The following is a 24,932-nucleotide window of genomic DNA, read 5'->3' on the forward strand; positions in this document are numbered from 1 at the left end:
CTTTAGGCTTGGGGCGGTTTGTGGCTTTGTGATGCTCTTATTGCCAGGACCTCTAGGTTGATCTTAAAATTAAAAAAAATGTATATAATGACTATTGTTTTTGTAAAAGTGATATATCACCCTGAGTGAAAACACACGCACAAAACAAAAAACAAAAAAACTATGGCCTTATAGGAAAATACAAACAAGAAAGCAACACATTGGTCCAAATCTTAGCTTCCAGAAATAGCCTATTTTAACTTTGGTGGACAGTTTTCCAGAAAGCTCTCTGCACATTTTCAGATAGGCTCGATAGCTAGAGAAATGCAGAGAGAGGCACTTTTATGATAAGATGTAAAGCAAAAATATATTTAATTATGCTTTCATTGAACAAGAGAATTGATACTTAAGTGCAGTAATACTGAAGAAATTGCTGAACAACCGATGACTGTTTCTTCACCAAAAGAAATGACTTTCTCAGGCATCCCTTTCTTTTATTTCTTTTTTTTTTTTTTCCAAGATTTTATGTATTTGAGAGAGACATGCACAGAGTGAGGAGGGGAAGGGGTGGGGGCGGGAGGGACAAGCAGACTCTGAGCTGAGCAGAAAACAGTCTTTCTTTGTTGTTGTTCTTGTTGTTGTTATCTAAGCTTTAATTACTTATTTTAGAGGAAGAGAGCGGGAGCATGCAAGCAGGGGAAGGGGTAGAGAGAGAATCCTCAAGTGGGCTTCCCACAGTACAGGACCTGACTCGAGGCTCGATCCCAGGACCCTGAGATCCTGACCTGAGCTGAAACCAAGAGTCAGACGTTTAACCGACGGAGCCACCCAGGCGCCCCTATTATTGGCACTTTAGGGAACCGAGGTCAGGGATGGTGCCGAACCCCATATAGTGCTCAGGACATTCCCCCCACCGCAAGAGAGCTGTCAGGCCCAAAACGTCCGTAGTGGCAACGTTGAGCAACTGTACGCTAGGCTAAGAAGCTAAGACCATTCAGACCAGTACGAAGAGGAAATCATTAGGTTTTTGCTCAGTTGCCGCTGTAGCCTGTTTCGGCTGGGCTTCTGTAGCGAAAGGTGAAATGATGAACTTCATCAGAATTTCTCCCTCCTCTCCTTAAACCGCCAGCCCGGGAGGTGGCACGTGTTCTGTCCCCCACGTTAGGATTCGAGGCACTTCCCCTTTGGTCCTGCCGGTGGCACCCTCCGGGGGTGGAGTCTCAGATCTGTGTGACCGATTCTGTGCCAAACTCTACCGTGGCTTTAGCCGTGGCTTCTCCTTCTATGGGTTTCCCTTGCGTCCTCTCTTGCGTGGCTCCTTGATCTTAACATGCATCAAGTGTGTCTGTGTAGGGAGGTGTCAGCCCCACAGCTCTGCTGCCGTCAGAACAGCGCCTGCAGTTCTGACTTTGTGTCTTGGGTCCCGGGCTTGAAACTTGCCGTGTCCCCAGGACGCTGCAGGGACGTGAAACACGGTCCTGGGTTGAACATGGACTGCACGTGGGGGAAGAAGGGAAAGCTGGATGAATGTGCTGGTTTTCCCGAGTTCTTTCAAAAGTCTTCCCATGGAAATGGGGTTGTGCGTCCCCAGAGGGTTCAAGCCGGTGCTACAGCGACGCAGAGGACGCGGTGGCAGATAGTCTCCCCAGGAGGGTGTTGAGTTCCCTGTGAGCTGGAGTGTGCCGGGGATCCACATGTTGTCATGCCGTCTGTAGAGGCTGGTGCAAGCTATTAGCTGTGGGGGGCTGCATTTAGGTAACTTCTCAACCTTGAGATTCTGATCTGTGAATAAAGCTTCCCGGAGGCCACGGTCACTGTCCTGGGGAGGAGCTCCAGTGGCTCTGGTTTCCTCCGGGGTGAGGGTGGGAAAAGGCACAGCCGAGGTCAGGTGGTTCCTCCGGGCAGAGCATTAAATGTTCTGCCTATCTTGAATTTGGACCCTCCATCTGTTCCTGAAAAAGTGATCTCTCAGTGTATGTGTTAGATTCTGTCAAACTTGTTCCAACTGGCATTTGTAGTATTTACAAGATTATAGGGCCTGAGCACATTCTAAACCCATTTCCGAGCCAGGGCATTTATGTACAGTCTGGGCACCATACCTGAGGCTGTAGAGGAAGAGAGAACACACATTGTTCCCTGTAACTGCAATTGGGTGTTTTGTTATTGTCTTCCTCAGATGTCTATCACAGCATGCCTCACTGATTGATGACTTTGTTTTGTTGTAGGGGAGCTATCCAGTGTGGGAAGATTTCATAAACAAAGCAGGAAAGCTACAGTCCCAGCTTCGGTAAGTAGAGAAGCTCGTCATCCCCAGAAAAATGGCGCCGTCCTTAGACAAAGGATGGAAAAGGACAGCCCCAGGATGCAGATTGAGGTTAATTTTGGAAGCATTACAGATACAGAAGCACTTAGTGGGTTCTCATTTGAGTACTGCCACTTCTCAGCCTTATGTCCTGACCGCTGACTCCCCTATGTAAAGCCGAACTCCCATCTGCTCTGCCTTCTTCCACAGGGATTTTGAGTCAAATGAGGTATCCTAGGAAGGTAGTAGTGAGCAACATTTATGTGATGCTCACTCTGTGCAGACCCGTATGTTATCTTAATTAGATCTCACGACCCCAAGGGGTTAGGTACAGTTAGTACCCTCAGTTTATTGATGAGAAAACTAAGGCACAGAGAAGCTAATGGCACACAGCTAGTGAATGGCAGAGCAGGGATTTGAACCTGGGTCTGGCTGCATAGTCCATTCTGTTCACTGCCTATCCTCATAAAGAGTTTACAGCTGACTGTTGGCGATCGTGTAATTCCGTGTGTGTGAAATATTTAGAAAACAGCTCTGTAGAGACGGATCAGTGGTTGCCTGGGACTAGGGGAGGAAAAGGAGATGGAGTACAAATGGGCAGGAGAAATCTTTTGGGGGTGATGGAAATGTTCTAAAATTGGCTTGTAGTAGTGGTTGCAGAATTCTAAGCTTACCAAAAAAAATTGTTGAATCACACACCCAAAAAGGGTGAATCTTATGGTATACAAATTATGCCTCAATGAAGCTGCTTAAAAAAGAACAAGATCTAGGGCTGAGCGGCTCTAAGGGGCTCTTACCATTGCCTTGTCTTGGTCTTGCTCCTGTATCATTTGATATGAAATTTGATACGACATTTACCAGCGTCTTCTTGTTACAGCTACGTACTTTTAGTGGGGAGGGGAGCTACCCGCTGGGTGGGTGCCCCATGATGGATGGGACAATTGCAAATGCAATGATTTTCATGACTCCTGTTCATGGAGAAATGGGGGATGACATTAGTTGGTTTGGGTGTATGGAGGCGGTTTTCCAGAGGGCAAAGCAGGTAGGTGTTTTCTAGGATAAAAAGCCACGTGGATGACATGATGCTCTTGGTCCTTAGCCGACGGATGTCAGGGGTTACTGCCCAGAACTTCAGCCATAAGCTGGGACATTCCATGAATCCCCTGTAGAGCAGGAGAGAAGAACTCCAGAAGGAAGGACCTTTCCTCTTCCATTCTGCCAGCTGTGCAGGTGCCTGGGATTTCTGTCCCATGAACTGAGGGTTTCCCAAGCTGTGAGTGGTCTTCGAGATGTACAGTCGCCTGGGGCGTAGAGCCCCTTCTCTTCTTGTCAGATCCTTTACCATTTTGGTGCTTAAGAACGTGTACAGACTTTTCAAGCTCCTATTTTTTTTTTAAAGATTTTCTGCTGGGCCAGCCTCCTCTGTCTGAATGCGTGGCCCCGCACAGGCCTTCACCAGCCTCACCTTATGCTATAGCTAGTCTCTCGTTTCTGCTGTTGTCCGCATCTATTCCCAACAGTTAGTCTCCATCCTACAGGAGGGCCCTCCTGGAGTACACCAGAAAGACAGTTGAGTACTGTAATGCAGCGGGCGCCGGATCTCTGCTTGTGCTGTGGGGACGCCAGAGCCGGGATGTCTCAGGACAGCCGCACGCAAGGAAACAGGACTCATTGGGAGGTGGCGGTTAAAAGCTCCTGATTCCTCACACTTGACCGCCGCCCTCGTTTTCAGGGGAGCCCATGTAGTACGGGGGTGATCGACCTTGCCCTGAACGAGAATCGATCCTGCCCCTGTGTCAGACATTAATTGTCACTCAGAATGAGCTGTTTATAAACCCCGGGATGTTTGATGAAGTTCACTTTTTCAGGGCTTGCATTTGGTGTCAACTCTTTGAAAAATATGCTTCTGAGGGGCTTTTTTCTTTTTTTTTCCAGTTTTGTTTTGTGAATGTCTTTTTTTTTTTTTTTTTTTTTTAATTAGAGCAGAATATTTTCTTGCTCTACTGGGAAATACCAGGCCTCAATTCTGGAGTTTGGCACGGGACTGTGACCCAGGTTTTCTTAGGGACCACTCCCTGCACCTTCTAGAACCTTTTGTGTCACAGCTACTGTTCGTGAGGTGTAGGGTCCTTTCTTCAGTTCCATCTTGAACTCCTTTCTTTCTAATCTTTATTCTCATGTTCTTCCATTCAACAGCTTTGCATTCTGAGGTATGCTGAGCAAAGATTAGATTCATACATGAAAAACTTGGAAATGAAGCGCATTTCACAGATTGTGGAGCCTGAGTGGGGCTGGCTTGTGTGTTGTAGCTGTCCCTGGCCCTGGTGGGGAGTGGGGCTTACCCTTCACTGGAAGACGTCTTGGGATCACAGCACTGGGAGCCGGTAGACCACAGAGTGCTCCAGAGGATGTGAAAAACTCAAAATAATTTCTAGGACAGCAAATGACTGTAGTGACTTCTCCCTAGTCTCAAGGAATTCAGAAGATAGCATTCTAAGGTTGAAGAAAAAATAGTCTGTTTCATTATAAGTGGGATTTAGGGGGAAAAGTCACAGAGTAAGGATCTTGTCCTGCAGCAGGATGAGCACGGGACTGGGCTTCCTGCCAGCCTATCCCCGTTCCAGGTCTGAGATGAGCTGGTGATTTTGGAAGTCGCTCTGAGCTTGCCTCCATGTTCCCATCTCTGAAATGAATTAGTTGAAGTAGAGGCTCTTCAAGATTCCATCTCCCGGTCCACGTAGAGATGCTGTTTGCCTACCTGAAATCAATTTCACCTGTACTGTTTATGGTTGTTTTTTTTTTTTTAAGATTTTATTTATTTATTTGACAGACAGAAATCACAAGTAGACGGAGAGGCAGGCAGAGAGAGAGAGAGGGAAGCAGGCTCCCTGCTGAGCAGAGAGCCCGATGCGGGCCTCGATCCCAGGACCCTGAGATCAAGACCTGAGCCGAAGGCAGCGGCTTAACCCACTGAGCCACCCAGGCGCCCCTTGTTTATGGTTTTTAATGACGTTTTTCTTTTAGGTCAGAAAACCCGTCTTTCCTTCTTTGTGAAATTTGGCCCAGTAATTACGTCGTAGGTGGACCAGGATGGGAAGGATTGCCAGCATCTACTGACCAGCACCGAAGGCGCTGGGTGTTTCTGGGAGGGCATGCTCCTGTGAGGAGGAGAAGTGCCTCCCGAGCAGACAAGGGGCCCTGCGAAGCCGGTGCCTGTCCATGTCCAGCTGAGTCGTTTCTCCTGGAGGGTCGCATGTCCTTCCCTGCAGAGGGGTTAACCCTGTAGCCGCAGTGAATTCGTGTGACACGTTCCTCATGCTTTTGTTCTCTGTTTGCATTTTAGGACCACAGTAGTAGCAGCAGCTGCCTTCCTGGACGCCTTTCAGAAAGTGGCTGACATGGCCACCAACACACGTGGTAAGCAGATAGAGGCACGGCTTCCAGCACCCGCCCAAGGCAGCCTGTGGGCTCCTACCCTTGGGTGGCTTCACGAGGAGCGACAGCTGAAGTTACCAGAGCTGCGCTGACTCATGGTTCTGACTTCCTAGAGGATGCTGGGGGTGTCCATGTATTCGAAGTTGCAGATTAGTCCTCCAGATAACGAAGCCCGTGAGAGGATGAGTGAAAAGTAGAGAAAAGGGGGCACAGTTTGTGCGGGAGGGGCTGGACTAGGCGCTTGGGTGCGCTTCCTCCCTCCTCCCATGGGTTGTCCTAAGGTTTTCTCTGTTCCCTTGTGGAGAGGGAAGGGGTGAGAATGATCGGATAAACCATTTTCCCGCAGGGATCCCTTGTGTAAGGCATGTCCTGTTGTGTTGTATCTGTGTGTGTGTCTCCCACATTTGACTGCGGACCCTTACGTATTTATGTCAGAACTCCCCCAAAACAGTGCCTAGGACATAGTGGGTGTTTAAAAGTAGTTTTATTAAATCAGCAAACAAAGGGAAATCTTGTGCAACTTTTAATAGTTTCAGTGACTATAATAAAAACACAGGAGAAGAGTAAAGAGGAAACCGCTCCCGTATCCACCACCGTGGTCAGAAAGACAACATTCCCCTTAATGTGGAGACCCCTGTTCAAAGCAGGGGGTGCTTTCCTTTCCATTCCCAGGCAGGGACGTTCTCCTACCTCTTTTTTTGGCCTTATTTTTCTGGGTCTGCTTGTATACTGCCTGTTCATTGTCGTGGTAACATTGGAAAACATGGGCGTTGGGGGTGAGTGTTGGGGGGTTGCTGTCAGTCACATGAGGGTTTAGCTTCTCTGAAACACATGATGAATGCCTCTGGTGGGGTTCAGTTGGTACCCCTTTACCACTGGTGCCTAATTAAATATTAAAATGAGTTTGCCGTGAGGAGAAATTAATGAATTTAATTCATTAATTTGAATTAAATTAATATTTAATTCAAATATATAATATTTGAATTAAATATTCAAATGAGTTTGCCTAATTAAAATTTAAATGAAATTCAAGTTTCATTCCAGAAACTTGAGAACTGCTAGTATTTTCGGTACTATTATGGAACCACAGAAATCAATATATTATTTATTCTTCTTGTCCTGAACGGTTGGCAACTGGGCGGGGGGAGATGTGCAAATAGAGAAATTCGGGCTAGAAGTAATATGCTTAGTATAGCAATAGTAGTAGAACAGCGTGCTGGGGGAGTATAGAAAAGTGAGCAATTAGCTCAGCTCAGGGATTCGAGGGTCTCCCATGGGAGGTAATATTTTCCCTTACTTCCAAGATGCCAGCAGTGTTTCGAAAGGTTCCCTAGGAGAATGTGATGGAAATACCAGAGCAGTGGTTGGAAGGACTTGTTCTGGTTTGTCAGCTTGTTATGGGTCTTAACTTGTATCTTTTCTTAATCCCTTAAAAAATTCTTACATCCTCAACATTGTCCATTGTACTTCTTTCACTTGAATATTCTAAAGGTTCTGTAACGTTTAAGCCAAGGATCACCACTGTCAGTGTTTTTGAGTCTGTTTTCAAATATTGTCTTCTACTTCAGCAGTCTCTGGAACCGGACCGTAGGTCACATTGAGGTCTTTCTAGAAGGGCCCTCAGAACGTGTCTTCCTTCGAAGAATGGCTCCACCATTTGAAAGGACGAGGGTCACCGGCATTGCATTTTTGAGACTCTGTGATTCTTAATAAGATTTTTATATTTTCATATTTAATTATTGATGGGACCCTCAAGGGTGGAGGAGGGCAGCATCCCCTGAGTTCCCATAATTGCCGACAGCAGGCACAAGGGTTTCTTTCTTTTTTAAAAGATTTTATTTATTTATTTGACAGACAGAGATCACAAGCGGGCAGAGAGGCAGAGAGGGGAAGCAGGCTCCCTGCTGAGCAGAGAGCCCAATGTGGGGCTTGATCCCAGGACCCTGGGATCATGACGTGAGCCGAAGGCAGAGGCTTTAACCCGCTGAGCCACCCAGGCGCCCCAGCACAGGGGTTTCTGCAGAGGCTGCTCCCTGGGGTGGCTCTTGGTGGGAAACAGGAGGGCCTGCAGGTCCCATGGCTCCAGGGAGGACAAACAGAGCAGCTATCTGTGGGAAAAGATACCAGAATAGCCTCTCTGTGGTGGTGACAGAGGTAGAGTCACAGCTTGGAGGTGAAGTATTTGACAAAAGACAAATGATGTCGCAGTGAACAGACCCCCGCTCCGATGTATTTTTAAACCAGTTGATTTCAGGTCATTTTTAGCGATGCCAGAATAACTTTACATTTTGCGATCTCTAGAAATCCCTGGGCACTGGGGGAAAAAGAACTTTCTCTCGAGTGTGAGAGTTCTCACATGACCTAAAAAAGGGTATGGTTGATGCAAAGAAGGTGTATTTTATAGAGGGGATAGAGAGAAACGTGAAGGCACATCTTGTAGGGTCAATAAGCATCAGAAGTGATTTTTATTAAGTTACTTTTAACTTGAAAATAAAAAAACCTAGACCATGCATGGTTTTGTTGTTGTTGTTGGTTTAAAAGATTTTATTTATTTATTTGACAGAGAGAGAGAGAGATCACAAGTAGGCAGAGAGGCAGGCAGAGAGAGGGGGAAGCAGGCTCCCTGCTGAGCAGAGAGCCTGATTTGGGGCTCAATTTCAGGGCCCCGAGATCATGACCTGAGCCTAAGGCAGAGGCTTAACCCACTGAGCCACCCAGGTGCCCCTAGACCATGTGTTTTTGTTTAAAATGTCATGTAATCGTCTGTAAAGTAAAATCCACCCCTCCCTGTGCCTCCTTGCAGGGATTGGGTTGAGTGTCATTTGCGGCCTTTTTTTTTGTTTGTTTGTTTGCATGTATAAACACGTCTGGAAGGAAGAAAGCTGGTTGCAGAATGGTGTGTGAAATGGGACATGGAGTAAAGTACTTCTGGATGATCTAGAGGGGCCCCCTAATTAACATGTTCCTGTGCTTTTACTTCACAGTATGTGACACTTCTCATGTCCATGCCTGGGGAGGGAGCTGCCTCATTCTTTCTTGGGCCCAAACGGAATTCTGCTGTCTAGATACAGCACAGTTTTATCATTCCGCTGTTGGTGAAAATTCAGGCTATCTCCCATTTATTTGCTGTTACAAGCCATGTAGGAATTAATGCCCAGGTATACATCCTTTGGGAGATCTGTATATAATCTGTTTTTAATAGTGTGTGCATCTCCATGGAACCAATCTGGAGAAAATGTTCCAAACGGTTTTGGTCAGCGACAAATATATTTGGACTTAAGATCATTAAAGGCTGGGCGCCTGGGTGGCTCAGTGGGTTAAGCCATTGCCTTCGGCTCAGGTCATGATCTCAGGGTCCTGGGATCGAGTCCCGCATCGGGCTCTCTGCTCAGCAGGGAGCCTGCTTCCCTTCCTCTCTCTGCCTGCCTCTCTGCCTACTTGTGATCTCTCTCTATCAAATAAATAAATAAAATCTTTAAAAAAAAAAAAAAAGATCATTAAAGGCTGTGACTCTGTGATTTGCAATTTGATATCTGCCCTCTACAAAATTCCAGTTTTGTTGTTTTGGTTTTTGTTTGTTTTGCTTAGAGCTTTGGAATGTTTTTTTCGAGTCCTTCTTGCTCAAAGTGATAGAAGGCAATTCAAGTGCATCTCCTTTGGGCAGGCTTCCAGAATTAAGATAGCATGTCTCTGGTTTCCAAAATATTAGCATTCCATATTACCTCCCAAAGCTCTGAAATTCCTTTGTCCTTTTTAGCTAATATTTCGCACTTGCTGTTAATATAATTTATTTAGGAAAAACTTTTTAAAGCTATTCACTATAGGAGCAAAATTAATGTAGTCATTATCTAACTTGTTAAATAGGATGTGGAAATATGTTAGAACTCTGTTTTGTTCGTTATACAAATACATTTAAGTTGCTCTTGTAATGTGTGTATTTAGATGAACAATTAAAGCATAATGGAATTTAAGAGTTTATTAGCATCATAATCCATAGTACAGTTTCATATTCTGTTGATTGTGCACTCTGGAATGAATATACAATATGTATTTAGCATGAAAGTGTACCTTTCCCCATATTACTAGCCGCAGAGAATTAGTGTCTGGGCATTGCTCTGCATGGGAAACCAGACTGTGGAGTGAGTCCCCATCTTCTTCGTGTCCATGATGGACCAGCAAATGACCTATTATTGGAGTTGAGAAATGTTTGGACTGACTGGTATGCAGTTGTCTCAGTTGCTTAGAAAGAAAGAGAGAGCAAGAGAGAGAAAGGAAGGAAGGAAGGAAGAAAAGGAAAGGAAAGGAAAGAAAGAAAGAAAAGACAAAGGGGGTTGAGGAGGAGGACCCTCTGGAGCAGAGGCACCTCTTGGGGAATAGTGTTCCTGCACCTGTGAGCACATCCTTGCACACTGGGCCCAGCTCCCTATGTCACTGGAAGGCTGGGGTACTGAGCTGATGAAACCCTCCGCCTTAGTCAGCACTGGCCCTTCGCACCACTGCATTGTTTGCTTGTGTCAGCAAGGGCCTTTGAAAAGCATAATGCTGTGTGACTTTCATTTCTGGCTGCCTCTGTATGCCTGTGTAATGACTTTATAGCTTTGAAAAACCATCTCAGGGTTGTTTAGATAGTGATACACCAAACCCAGAGTGAGGAGTTTAAGACTTTATGAAGAAAGGAAATGGGTCCCCAGCCGACCAGATCATCTTTAATGTTTAGAAGCCTTTGTACATCACTTTAAAAAAGTGGGCATGGTTTCAGTGTTGGAAATCACGATAGCTAACCTTTACTGAATAGTAATGCTGGCTGGGCTGTGTTATAAGAGCATCACGTATGCTGAATCTCTTCTCACAACGTGAATATACATGCTTGTGATCTCCATTTTAGGTGATGAAATCAGGGTAAGGAACTTACCTAAAGCAAGATTGCATGGCCAGTAAGTGGTAAAAGGAGTCTGGCACAGAGCCTAGATTTTAACCATAAAGTTACAATTCCTTATGTAAGGAGCTCCCTGGGTTTAGTATAAGCTTATGTTTGCTTTTAAAATTACTTGATCCCGAATGCATTAAAAGAATCTAGGTAGCACCTTGGAGTAACCCAGATTGGGAACTGTGATGCCTGGATTTGTCTTCTGGTTTTGCTGACTAGGCAACGCTGAGTAAATTACAATAGCCAACCTCCCAACCCCCGCCCCGTATCCCAGGGGCGTACTAGCCAAGACCCTCAGTGGATGCCTGAACCTGGGGATTGTCCTGAACCTTGTACATTCTGTTTTTTCTATATGTATATATCTGTGATTCAGTTTAATTTATAAATTAGGCTCAGAGATTAACAACAAATAGTAATAATAAAATAGACCAGTCATAAGACTATCCTATAAGAAAAATTATGTGAATGCGGCCTTTCTGTCTCTCAGAACATCTTGTCCCATACTTCTCGTGATGATGAGAGATAATGATAAATGCCTACGTGGTGAGCCGAAGTGAGGGGGGTGACGAAGGTGCTGTGACCCAGCGCTGGGCTCCTGTTGAACCGACCTCCTGACGGTTTGTCAGAAGGAGGGTCAGCTGATTCCAGACCACAGCTGACTGCGGGTTTAACTGACACAGCAGAAAAGCAAAACCTCGGTAAGGAGGGGTCGAGTCTAGCTCACTTTTCTGGGCTTTAATTTCCCCACCTCTAAAAGAGGGTGTTCCCAGGACACAAAGTCCTACATGATCACAAGGAACCTTTCTTGGCTCTAATATTCTCTGATTTGAAAAATCTCATTTGGTCCTATTAAGTCCATAAAATATGAATGAAGATGGACGTCCAAATTCTCTCCCCTCGGTTATCTTTAGACTTTCCAATTTTTGCCCTGGAGACAAAGGAAGTGGAGGAAGCACTGTGAAGCATAGGGTAATGGAGAGAGGGAGGGTAAGAAGAGAAAGATCAAGGCCCCCTCAGACCTGCAGTGTGCCTTTGAGGAGGGCTGGTAGAAGCTGGAGCGTTGAGGAGGACTGTGTAGGTCATAATCACTCAAGAAGTTGATTTTAAAATACAGATTTTAGGGGTGCCTGGGTGACTCAGTCATTGAAGCCTCTGTCTTCCGCTCAGGTCATGATCCCAGGGTCCTGGGATTGAGGCTACATGGGGCTCCCGGCTCAGCGGGGAGCCTGCTTCTCCCTCTGCCCCGCCCCCCTGCTCCTGCAGGCTCTCCATTGCGCAAGCGGTCTCTCTCGCTCTCTCTCTTGCTCTCGATCACATGCTCTCTCTTTTAAAAATCTTTAAAATCTTTTTATTTATTTTTAAAGATTTTATTTATTTATTTGACAGAGAAAGATCACAAGTAGGCAGAGAGGCAGGCAGAGAGAGAGGAGGAAGCAGGCTCCCTGCTGAGCAGAGAGCCCGATGTGGGACTCGATCCCAGGACCCTGAGATCATGACCTGAGCTAAAGGCAGTAGCTTAACCCACTGAGCCACCCAGTTGCCCCCCAAAATCTTTAAAATCTTAAAAAAAAAAAAATACAGATTTCAGGGCCCTGCCTTGTATCTGCGGAGTCAGATGGGTGTGGGTAGGACCTGGGAATCTCAGATTTTTTTAAGTTCCTCGGGAGAGATTTCTCCCCAGCGAGGTTTGGGCCTCTTGCCATAAGCCACCTGTCCAGAGACATCTCTGCCAGCGGCTGGCACTCCCACCCACAGAGAGACGCTCCTGGCTCCCTGAAGCCCTTCAATCCTTTGATCCCCATCTGCTCGCTTGTGGGTGCCTTCCAGACCTGGAATGTCCTTCTCCCTCCACCCCCTGTCCGCCTCCTTTAGATGCTCGGGGATTTGCTGCTTGTTTTCCAAGAGCCAGGTTCGCAGTTGTGTCACGGATGATACCGATGATCACCAAAGCAGGGGGAGACTTCGGGCCTCAGGGCCTCCGCGGCATGGTGCAGGCGTGTGGCTCGCTGTGTCATCCCCGGCTCCGTACTAGGATGCAGGCCCCTCCAGGACAGGTCTCTCTGAGGAGCCTGGGCGCCTAGATGCTCAGTGACTCTCTGGCATTTGGCAAAGTGCAGACAGTGTTTGATGAATGAATGACTGAGCACGTACAGCAGTGAGCACACTCGCACGGCCCTCGGTGGATCCGGGTGAAGAAGGCTCTCATCCCTGGGGGTGGGAAGCTGGTGGGATTGGATCTTGGTCAGATTCCTTGTGGGGGTTCAGAATTCACATTTGGGCAACGCCCCCGCCCGGAGGTCCAGTCTGGTGTGGAGTGTGTGACTTTATATTTCTTATAGCTGAAGTGGGCCCGGCAATTTCATGATGCGGTCACAGGAAGGGGCGGGTGGGGGAGTGGTTGGGCCCAGGGAAGAGAGGAAGCCTTCTCTTCTAGGGGAGGAGGTGCTCGGAAGCTGTTCGAAGAGGCAGCTCAACCGGTTTTGTTTGCCCCCGAGTTTTAGTTTAACTAGGTGGATTGAGATTTCACTGGCCCTTAACTTCTGGCTTGACTTTGGTGTGTGTTCAAGTCAGACTGTTTCATGTAATCAGAGCCTTGTGATTTCTACCTAGGAATCTCCTCAGCCACAAACTGGTGGAAAAAAATAATTATTTAAAAAAAATCATAAATAAGGCCCTTCTCACAGGCCTGGAACTGAATATTCTTTGACTATGGACGTGAAAGGAATGTCGACAAATTCATTCATCGATTCAAAATAAAAAGGGCTCAAACTGCAGCCTGCTCATTTCTAGATACGGTGGTAGATTATGTGAATGGTTATTTTTGGTTACTGTCTTTGGGAATTTATTGCCTTTAGGAAAGAGAGAACTTAAAAGTCTTTGGGAAACAAGCTCCGTTGTGATTTTTCTTTAAGAGCTTAGCTTGTTTGGAAAACTTCAAGGATCATGTATTTCATTTTTCTGATGATCGTATTCTGAGGACTTACCAGATAATAGGAGAAAATGGAGTCTAGCAGAAAGCCTCTTCTGGAGCTCGGAGAACGAGCTTTATGGAAACCTGGCAGGGGTGAATTTTGCTTAGAGACTGTATGTAACCATCATAGGGGCACCTGAGCTCTGATTTCCCAGAGCCTGGCACATGTTAGGTGCCCAGGAAACAGTTCCTGATGTATTAAAAATTTTTCCTAAAGTGAAACCCTTCATAGCTTTCAGGGTGGATGGACCAGCAGCTGTATTTTCTCATATTTTTAAACATGAGCCTGGGTATGCTGGATTGAAGATGACCTAGAAACTCTCCACTGCTTTTCATTTGCAGGGTTTTGAACTTGCCTTCTTGATTTCGATTCTGGTGAATTGTGCTGAGGAAGCTCTAAGCTAACTGTGCCCCACTCTTCGTTACGTTTTGAAGGGTCTCGCTGGTTTGATGTTGGGGGGTGTGGGGAGTAAGAACAGAGCTATGCAGAATAAGAACGTTTGTATTTGTTTCAAGTAGGAAATTGACCGGGCAAAGACAAAGTCACCTCTTTTCTGGCATTTCTTTTTTGTTTGTTTTCCCTTTAATTGCAGGCCCAGTGCCAGGACTTGACAGGTGCCCTGTAAGCCTGCTGTGGCGTCCTGGCCCTGTGGAGCTTTCAGTCTGGGCGAGGCTGTTCTGTGAAATTCTGGAAATGGTCTGTGGTTTCACTGCCCAATATGGTAGTTATTTGCTGCATGTGGTTTTTGAGCACTTGAAATGGGGCTAGTGTAACTGAGGAGCTGAATTCCTAATTTTTTACATTTTAATTAATTTTAATTATATGTAACTTACAACTTTGCTGAGGGCTTTTGGGCCACAATCTGGAATAGTAGCTTCAGGAATTTCCATCAGCTTCTCAAGCCACTCCATGCTGAAATGTGTACTACGTGTCTAGGAGTACGTATCCATCTATTTTTGTATTTTAATACCTGTCATAGTCTCAATCTTACATGAAGTCCAAATTAAAAAAAAAGTTGTAAGTTGTTGCTTTTTATAATAATATCTATTCTAGCTAAAAAGTGTGTGCCTATTATTTAAATCGCTTCAGGATATAAATTCTGCATGTCCTAGAAAGATTTTGGAGTTGTCTTTGACCTACAAAGGGGTGACATAAAAAATATAATGCCCTTTTAAGTGGATTCATGGATGCATATTCTGCTTGTGGGTTTCACTTTTTGTGCTTTTCCACTCTGATAGACCTTGAGTCATTTTAACCCATTACCACAATACATTTAATCCTACACATTCTGCTCGGGATAAAACAACTTTTAAAAAATTGTCCCTATGGGGGAGAGGGTGATGTATGGTCTTTTAAACATCTGACTCTTGATTTCAGGTCAGGTCCTGATCTCAGTGTCCTGGGATCCAGCCCTGTGTCAGACTCTGCTCAGTGGGGTGTCTGCTTGAGGATTCTCTCCTCCCCCTTTTCTCATTTATGCTCTCTCTTTTTCTCTCTCAGATACATGAAGAAATCTTTAAAAAAAAAAAAAAAAAGACCCAATGGGGGCGCCTGAGTGGCTCAGTTGGTTCAGCATCCGACTTGATTTTGGTTTCCATTTGGTCTCAGGGTCTCGAGATTGGGTCTCGATTTTGATCTCACGGTCCTGGGATTGAGCCCCATATTGGGCCCTGCACTCCAAGGGGAGCCTGAGGATTCTCTCTCTCCCTCTGCCCCCTCCCTGCTCACGTGCCTGCAATCTTTCTCTCTCTCAAATAAATCTTAAAAAAAAAACAAAAAAACGGTCCTTTGAATGTGCAGTTTGTCTTACCATTTAACATTTTTTAAACTTATTATTTTTTGGTTTGCTTGTTATGAAATTCAGACTTGGTGTTGAGTCTAGCATAGGAAGGAGGACTGTGTACTTTAAACCTCTTTTCTTTTACAAATCACACTGTAGGTAACACGAAAAAATAAAGGAATGATATACTTATTAGGTATCTTTATTTTATAAATTTTAAAAAACAAATCTTCCCGCCACCCCCTCATTTTTTGGTTGTAGGAATGCAGAAGTGGGTGCTAATATAGGCGATTATTTTGGTGGGCAAATTTGTATATTCCAGGAGATTGGGATCATGAACGGCGACATTACTGGTGATACAATGAAATCCCTTCTTTCTGTTGCCATTGATCTTTTCTTTTTATTATTATTATTATTATTTTTAAAGATTTTATTTATTTATTTGACAGACAGAGATCACAGGTAGGCAGAGAGGCAGGTAGAGAGAGTGGGGGAAGCAGGCTCCCCGCTGAGCAGAGAGTCCGATGCAGGGCTCGATTCCAGGACCCTGAGATCATGACCTGAGCTGAAGGCAGAGGCTTCAACCCACTGAGCCACCTAGGCACCCCCCCATTGATCTTCTTTTATTGTTAAAACTCATGCTTGACCAGCAGTACTGTTCCCTCCTTACAAGTAGTGGCCTTTTCTTATTGACGTTTGGTTGGGTAGCAACAGGTGCCAGAGACGAACCACCTTCATGGTGGTTGTGTGACTTCTCACTATCTTCCCGAAATGACATTTCCGGCGGTTATTGTGCGTTGGGCTGAAAGGCACTAACGTGAGTTAGTGCCCACTTGAATGTAAGCACATCCTGGCTGTCCAGAGCAGGCTGTCCCCAGAATCCTGAAATCCCGTAACAGGGAGAGCTGGGGGTGTCTGAGCTGCACAGTAGAGGCCGCGCGTCCTGCTAAGGCTTGTCCTGCCGCTAATCCGAGAGGAGCATCTGTTCATGCTCAGTTCCGTGGCATCACCCAGTTTGGCCCCTGTGTATTTTCCCAGGTGATGCCTGAAGGTGGTATGTGCTGTTTTCTGTCTAACCTCAGCCGCCGTAATAGATGTCGGGGAATGACACGGCGGCGACGGTGGTGATGTGGCGTTGGGATGGAAGGTCCGGGCACGGAGAGGATGTGTGTTTTCATGGCTGACTGGGTCGATGTGTGCAGCATCGTTATTTGTGTCATTAGGCAGTTTACATAATGAAGTGGTTTGCTCAGCAGTTCCGTCCTTCCCGCTAGCTGGGCTGTCTGCATTTTGTACACCAGCCGTGAGGACCTCCCCTTCTCCCTCCCTCTTCTCCATCCTAATTCTTTCCCTTTTGCTCTTCGTTTTGGCTTAACAACTAATACTCTGCCCCATCCTCCTGTTGCACACAACCATGGAGGTGTTCCTTTGGCGAAATACGGATTAGTGTTCATGGGAGGATGCAGTTATTTTAGTTCCTACAGATGCGGCAAGATTGTTTTGTTTTGCTCTAAAATGATGTTTTCTTGTGAAAGATCATTTGCCGTGGAGTTGTACACTTGGTCTGGTCTGCCCACCTCAGATAAGAATAACTGTTTGGAATGTAAATGTGAACTTGAAGACACTTGAAGTTGTCAGAACTAGTGTTCATTACGCTGAGCCTATCCTGCCTGATTGCAAGCGCCTCTTCTCCACTTCTGCTGATAAACGTGTGGCCTAAAACTTGGGGAGACAGGAAGTCTCTGAACTCCCATGATCACTTGAACGTACACGTGTGCTCAGCTGGAGGGGAAAGAAATAGGATGTTGAGTCAAAGCTCTGAGAATACAGACCATTCAAAAGGATATTCTTCTATCACAAAAAATCTGGCAGTGAATCCTTCTGATATATTTTTAAGAAATTTGGTTTTTATGTACTACTTTTAGAAACCTATGTGTTCCCTAAATTGAGAATGATCTGGAGTTGTTTGTTTGTTTGTTTGTTTTTAACCTAACCTTGTGGTCTTTCATTTTTAAGACGGTACAGGGTTTTTCTTTTTTAAAGATATTATTTATTTCAGTCTCAAGTAGGTGGAGAGGCAGGCAGAGAGAGAGAGAGAGAGAGAGAGAGGAGGAAGCAGGCTCCCCACTGAGCAGAGAGCCCAATGCGGGGCTCGATCCTAGGACCCTGAGATCATGACCTGAGCTGAAGGCAGAGGTTTTACCCACTGAGCCATCCAGATGCCCCCGGTACAGGGTTTTTCTTATAGACCACCTAGTGTCTGGGGAACCTTTTCATTTTTAGGGGGCAAAGTCGCTTGCCCGAGGCCACTCAGCTTGAAGGGGCTCATGGGGAATTATCCTGCTAGTGCAGCGTGTTGCCCCCTGGTTTCCCCCAAAAGCCGCGTGGTAAACCACTTGTTCACATCATCCCTTGGTTTAATGTTGAGGAGATTCAAGTAGGAAATAACATGAGCTGTGGAAAAAAAGAGAAAAAAAATCTCTTCTGTGCTCTCAGTCAATTATTTGTAAGGATTTCTGTTGCTATTTGTTTCTGCAGGATCTTTGGTCAGCTGTTTCTCGAAAGCCATTTCCCACTTCATTTCGGTCTTTCGTTTTCCTATGGAAGATGCTTTTGTTTTCTTATAGCTCTGTGTCTGTGGGGGGGGGGGTCTGCTTTGCTTAAATTTGGAGCAAAAATATATTGTCGTATTTGCCATACCTATGCGTATTTATCTGTAAGAATAACGAGGTATCTTTCGTTCTCCTTGTCTTAGTTTTGCAAATCTATCTCCATCCACACGTGTGTGCACGTACACATGCGTGCACGTACACACGCACACACAATATGTGTTTTGATTCCCAAACATTTAAGATTGCCACGGGACTCTTATTTCTAGTAAAAGATACTGCTGTGGAAATCTGCAGCATTTCCTGCTGTGTGTGCCAGGGCCCAGGGACCCTGGTTGCCATGGAAACTAATATCTAGCCGCTGGTGGTACTTTCCTTTAGAGCTGCATTTGAGCGCATTTCACAGTTCGATACAATGCCGCTGCTTCTCCCTTTAAAATAACCAGGGAGGGGGAAAAACTGAGTGGTCACAAATTTTAAAAAATGCTGTTTCTGCAAAGGCAGAAAGAGACCTTAATATGCACCCTTTTCATGTGTTGGTTGTACAACAGCACAATCACCCAAAGGTGGCCAGAGGTATCTGATAAAATATAGAAGAATTTTGGAGGAGGTGGTGAAAGTGGAACCTTTCCTGCTCGAGCCGGGGGTCTGGAGGCTTCCTTCGGGAATGACGGGCACACCGGACTGACGCGGCCTTTTATCCTGTTGACTCTGGCTGAGTCCGTTTGATTTGTCCGAAGGGCTTGAGAGCAGACCAAAGACCTCCAGCTTTCTGCATGTTCTCCACCCCAACCTTTGTGCATTTCCTGACCCCACTGTCTCAGAACCTGCCCAGAGAACCGGATCAGAGAGCCTGGAGAGCTCACCTGAACGTTTGCCCTGGATTGGCCAGTTGAGCACGTGGCTGCCATCTGTGCTTGTTGAAATGTGGATGTGACGATGACATTGAGCCTTCATTTGGATAATACGGTTTAAAAAAGCCAAGTGTAAGACACACCCACTGACCTCCCAGTGGTCTGTCAGTCACTGGCCACAGGTGGGCTCAGAGCACATCTGTGCCGGGCGTGACAGGTCCTCAGCCCCAGGTTCCCACTGCTGTGAACAGACTCCTGTGGCGTGAGATTGAGGGACAGTAAGATGGGTCCCAGCATTGTTTAGATGGGTGACAAATGCCTCTGACATTTGTTTTTCCAAATGTGTTTGTACAAAGCAAATCCTGGGATCGGGTGTTCTTCAGAAGCAGTGGGACACCCCAGAGCCTTTGCCTGTCACAGGTGGTGGAGATCACAGGCCAGCCATGGCCTTGAGGGTTCACGGAGGGCCCTCCACCTGTTGAAGCGCTCAGCTGGTCCTCCAGCCGCTTTATTGTGAGGTGGTAGCAACCCCATTTTGAAAACAAGGGGAACCAGCTCTGTGACTCGCAGGGACTGGGTTAAAACGTCACATAACTTTGAAGCCACAGAGCTTGGAGTGTGTCTCTGCTTTGTGTGACCCTCAGTCCCACGTTCTTTCCACCTGAGAGATCATTTGTCTATACAGAACCCTCTTGGGATTGAGACCAGCCTTTCCTCACTGCAGCGCTATTGACATGTTGGGCTGGAGAATTCTTGGTTGTGAAGACTGTGCATTGTGGGACGTCTGGCAGCGTGCCTGGTCTGTCCCCCAGTTGTGAAAACTGAAAATGTCTCTGGATGTTGCCCAACGTCCCCTGGGAGTTAAAATGGTCCCAGTGAGAACCTCTGAATTAGACCCTTCAGGTCTTGTCATAGGGCTGTTTGGTGGAACCGTGGCTGTGCCTTTTCTTGACTCATTTGTGGAGAACTTGGTTCCTTTAAGCTGGGTTTTAAGTTATTTATAACCGTGTTTCAATTTTAGAAGTTTGATACTTCATGCAATGGTTTCATCTGAGCAATGACCACTGTGCCAAGTGGTGGATAAAACTTTGTGAAGAGGCCGCGTCTTACCAAAATAGATTGCTCCTTTTCCGCAGAAGGTCATTCTCCCGTGTGAAGATATACATAGTATTTTAAAAGACTCAGTGGACTAACAACAGTGATGGAGACGGACAGAGGTTTTCGTTCCTGCTGGGCTGGCTTCCTTCACGGAGAGGTGGCTTGGCCAAGGCAGAGCCTGCGTTGGGACGCTGGCTCGAGGTCCGTGCTGCCCGGTCACAGCGGGGGGTGGCCTTGGTGGGTTGGTCCGATTGGACACACGTCAGCTTTGTTGTCTGTTGGAGGACAGTTGGGTTGGCCATCCCTGCCTGTCAGGGTGATTGTGGAGTCGCTTGATGCTGTGACTCTGAAAGGGCCCAGCAGCTTTGACACAAGGTCATGTGCTTCTGTGTCACATAATTTCTGGGGGTCCTGCCCATGTTGGACTGGGGGTTCCTCGGCTGCTTCTCATGTCTCATGTCTCATGTCTCAATGCTCATGCCTCATTCCGCCATTGTTTGCCTTGTCTCCTACTTCTCTGTCTCCAACCTCTGCTCATGTCTCTTCATCTCTTTACGTCCCTGGTTTTCCTCCTAGAGACTTCTGACGTTTTACGATTTCCCTTTCTTCTCTGGGCTCTGTTACTTTATTACTTCTACGGTTTATATTTTTGTTTATAAATGAGTATTTACATATTATAAATATTACATGTAATTGTCATACTATATTGCTCCTAGATTTGGGGTATTGTAATGGTAATTTGAATGAATTTTTATTTTGTTACTGTTTTATTTTTTCAAGCTTTATTGAAAGTGATTTTTTAAGGTGTATATCATGATTTCATATACTTAGACATTGTGAAATGATGACCCCAGTTAAGTTAATTAACAAATCCATCATCTAACATGGTTACCATTCTTAAAAAATGAATTTTGAGATTTTTTAGTTGTCTCTTGCTTGCCCCCTGGTCTGGGGAATCTCACCTTCCCCACCTTGGCCTTCACTTGGAATATTCCTTTCCTTCCCTCACGCAGACCCTAGTTGAAGCACTAAGGTTGCTCTCAGGTGCCTTCTCATTTGGAAAGACTTCCTTGGTCCTCAGGCGGGTTAGAGGCTGCCCTGCTTTGCTCCAAGCCCAGAACCTGGGTGCCCGTCACCATTCCCTTTCAAACTTCTGAGCTTCTTCAAGGCAAGGACTCCTTCACTGATGACACTGGTGAGCAGTCCTCTGGTGTGCCCTGTTTTTGTTTTAGTTTTTTTCCTTAATTGAGATGAAGTTCATATAACATAAAACTGTTGGAAAGCAAATAGTTTGGTGGCATTTCATTATTCACAGTGTTGTACAGCTGTCACCTCCGTCTGGTTCTGAAGTATTTTGATCACCTCAAATTAAACCTGCACCCAGGGTGAGGTAGAAGTTGTGGACATGGGTGTTGGTGAAGGTTGTACAACAGAGTGACTAAACTGGAACGCCATGGAACTCTACACTTAAAAATGGTTATAGTGTTGGGGTGTCTGGGTGGCTCCATCAGTTAAGCATCTGCCTTCGGCTCAGGTCATGATCTCCAGGTTCTGGGATCGAGCCCCACATTGGGCTCCCTGCTCAGCAGAGGGAGCTTCTTCTTTTCCCTCTGCTGCTTACCCTGCTTGTGCGTGCTCTCTCTCTCTCTCAAATAAATAAAATCTTTTAAAAAAATGGTGATAATGCACAGGATTCTTAGGTCAGTAAAAAATACTCTGTGTCATGCCATACTGATGGCTACATGACCGTACAACACCAAGGATGCATCCTCATCGAACTGTGCGCTTCAGGTGATAATGATGGACCAGAGTCAATTCATCGGGGATAATAATTGTACATTCTAGTGGGGGATATGGATAAGGGAGGCTGTGCATTTGTAAGGATAAGGGCATAGATGGGAGATCTGTCCCTTCTCCTCCATTTTGCTATGAACCCAAAACAGCTTTAAAAGAAAATAAAATCTTAATTAAAGAGATGACTATAATGCTAAATTTTGTGTTAGATATATTTCATCACAAAAAAAACCCCAAAAAGAGGTAATCCCTCTTCCTCTTCCGTGTCTACTCCCTCGGCTAGCGTCTGGCAATTATCCTGCCAGTGTTTTGTACTTTTTTCATCGTTATACCCTTAGCTTCCACCATGGTTGTTGTTGAATAAAACTTGGATTAGTGAATGAAATGAGCTTTTCCTTTAACACTGATTTGTCTTTGTATATTTCTTCAATAGCCACATAATGAGAAAAGTTGTCTTTGAGGAAATTTCTTGGAGTTGTTTCCTTAGTATTTATTTAAGAGTTTTCTACTTGTCCACCATCTGTGTAGACGTGCCTCTGGAACCAAAGCTACTTTTGTGGTTCATCCGCCCATCTTGGTAATTTTTAGTTGATGTTTTGGGTTAATAATGGTGGTCCTGGTGCTGTACCTTGCAGCATCCGACTGACACACTCAGAAACAAAGTCTTATTGACTCTTTCAGACCAATGCAGTGATGGTCAAGTACCTGCTTTTTCTTAGGATGTTAAAATTTTCAATTACTGTTTCTTTTATGGAGGAGAAAAAAATTGGAGCCATCCTTTCAGAAATTAATATCTTTAAGCCAGTTTCTTCCTTGAAGTATGTTAGTCTTTTTCTTTATGCTCACTTCTCAAATCTTGTTCTTCCCTGTTGCTCTATAATTTATAAAATTGTATTGCAGTTGGCTTGGGTAGAATTGACTTAAGCATAGTTGAGCCTTTAGATTTTTCTTTCTGGCATGGACAAAAGCCTCATTAATTATGAATATGAATTCCTTTTGCAGAATGACAAGACTGAACATTTCCTCATGCCAGTATCCCAGCTGTCTCATTCTGATGCTCAACAAAGACTTTTAGAGATTGTCTTTAATGGCTGTGCTAGCAGCGACTTAAAAAAAAAGAAGAAGAAGAAACTATAAAAAATGCAAAATAGCTCACAGTTTTGTTTGTCTAGAAAAAATAGTGAAAAGTTTGTTTTACTGTGGACATTTTCTACTCTTGTGATACATTTGTGGGCTCCAAGATTTGGCCATGGCCACAAACCAAAGGATCATTTCTTCTCTCTAAAGTGTAGATACAAAATTCCATTTGTTTTGATGACCTATACTTGGAGCCCCTAGGCTTAGGCCACCTTTTGCCCTCTGACCAGCCAAAGCTCACTCTTGGTTTGGTGACAGAGATGGCAGTGGTGTTGGTAGTTAGCCAAACCGAGCCCTCACCGTGCTGATTGATTATGGCCTCCCCACGTTCACAGGGTATCTGCTGTTACCACCCCTGGAGGGGGTGAACTGGGGCCTCATTCTAGAGCCTCCAGGCTTTGAGCCACCATATTCTCTTACCTCGGTCCTGAGTGTGTCTTTTCAGCCATCGGTTGACCAATCCCAATGCAACAGTTTTTCATCTTCTGACTTTCCGTGCATCCTGTGGTTTTTGCTGCCAGAGAAATTGACCCAGATATGGCAGTTGGTTCTTTGGAGTTGGAACCCTTGGAAGGATTGTTCCATTCCCGGCCTCCAGCTGGGGTTTTCTTGTTTGGAGACGGATCTGTGTTGTTGCATTCCTTCCAGCCTGTCAAAGAAACCGGCACTCTTCGGAAATTCCCTACTAAGTAGAGAGCCTAAGGCTCAGGGACCACATGTGTTTGCGTATGCATGTGTGGGCCAGTGTTTCATAACACGCTGCTGGAAACCTTTTTTCTGCTTACAGTTCGTTCAGGGGGAGGATGTCTAGTGTCGCCACTCCTCTTCCATTTTTTAATTTAAATTTGTGTATTATTTGCTCCCTTTAACCGGAAGCTCTGTAATATGACATATGAGCCAATCATGCTTAAGTCCATGTAAATAACATGGGGCCAGACGGTTCAGAGTGCTGTCGCTTCTTTACTTCAGGAAGCCTCAGGATTGGAACCAAGGTGGTCTGGTGCTGTTGGAGGCTGAGGAAGGAAGGGTGAATGACCATTTTTAATTAGAAAAGAAAGACAGGGCAGTCGTCCATTGTTGAAAGCCCGTCCTTTTTTGTTTTTTTGACAAGAACATGGTTAGGGCTGTACTTTGGCTTCAGAACCCCATTGCTGTCTTGGACTGGGTTTCATATGCATTTGGCTTCAAGTGCTGTTTCATGTCGTTGTGTCTGCTCACATGCTGTGTCTGCGCTGTGTTGTCGTCCCTTCCCTGCATTGTACTCGGTCTCTGAGGTGGGGACTGCTGTGGCAGCTGCCCAGAGCTGTCCCTGTCGGCCTCTACCAGCCGAGGCAGCCAGCCTTCACTCTTGGCCCTCCCCCAGCAGCCTGTCCTCCCCCTCCCCCCTGCTTTGCCACCGATGATCGCTGTGACACACCCAGGGAGCACCAGCCAGTCAGTACGTAGGGCGGATCCCGGCTTGAGGGGGGTTGCTGGAAGAGGGCACCCATGTTCAGGAACCCTGCTCTCACTCCACAGAACAACGACCCCCCAAATCACATCAGTGTGAATGGCAAAAGAGGGTATATTCTTCTGGTGTGAATGCTGCCCAGCTGTAAATGGCTCCAGTCTCTGCATACCCAGTCTCCTTGTGTGTCAATTGGATGTGAAGATAGTACCCGTGTAGGGCTGCAGGGAAGTGTGTGTGTGTGTGTGTGTGTGTGTGTAAGGGCCTAGTGCCGTGCCTGGTCCATAACAGGCTTTATGTGTTAGCTATAAGTTTTTAAAAGATTTTATTTGAACGAGAGCAAGAGAGAGGCGGGGGGGGCACAACCAGGGGGAGTGGTAAGGTAGAGGGAGAAGCAGGCTCCCCACTGAGCAGGGAGCCCGATGCGGGGCTCCATCCCAGGACTCTGGGATCATGACCTGAGCTGAAGGCAGAAACTTCACGAACCGAGCCCCCCCAGGCGCCCCTGCGTGTTAGCTCTTACTATGAAGAACGTAAGCTACTACTTGTCAGTCCACAGGAATGTGTCAGGCAGTGTGCTGTGTGCTTGCTGTAGATT

At 45.8% G+C, this 24,932-nt stretch overlaps 1 protein-coding gene across 20 annotated transcripts in view; it reads left to right on the top strand.

The window, feature by feature from the left end:
• The window catches only part of MTSS1 (MTSS I-BAR domain containing 1), a 156,690-nt gene that overhangs the window by 21,321 nt on the left and 110,437 nt on the right, over positions 1 to 24,932 (top strand). For all 20 annotated transcript variants that reach the window (XM_082721696.1, XM_082721719.1, XM_082721722.1 and 17 more), the window contains exons 2-3: positions 2,205 to 2,266; positions 5,625 to 5,698. In XM_082721696.1, coding sequence (XP_082577822.1) covers positions 2,205 to 2,266; positions 5,625 to 5,698 — 136 coding nt within the window. The remainder of the gene's footprint in view (positions 1 to 2,204; positions 2,267 to 5,624; positions 5,699 to 24,932) is intronic.

Source organism: Mustela nivalis (assembly GCF_964662115.1).
Source record: "Mustela nivalis genome assembly, chromosome: 2".
NCBI classification, from domain to species: domain Eukaryota; kingdom Metazoa; phylum Chordata; class Mammalia; order Carnivora; family Mustelidae; genus Mustela; species Mustela nivalis.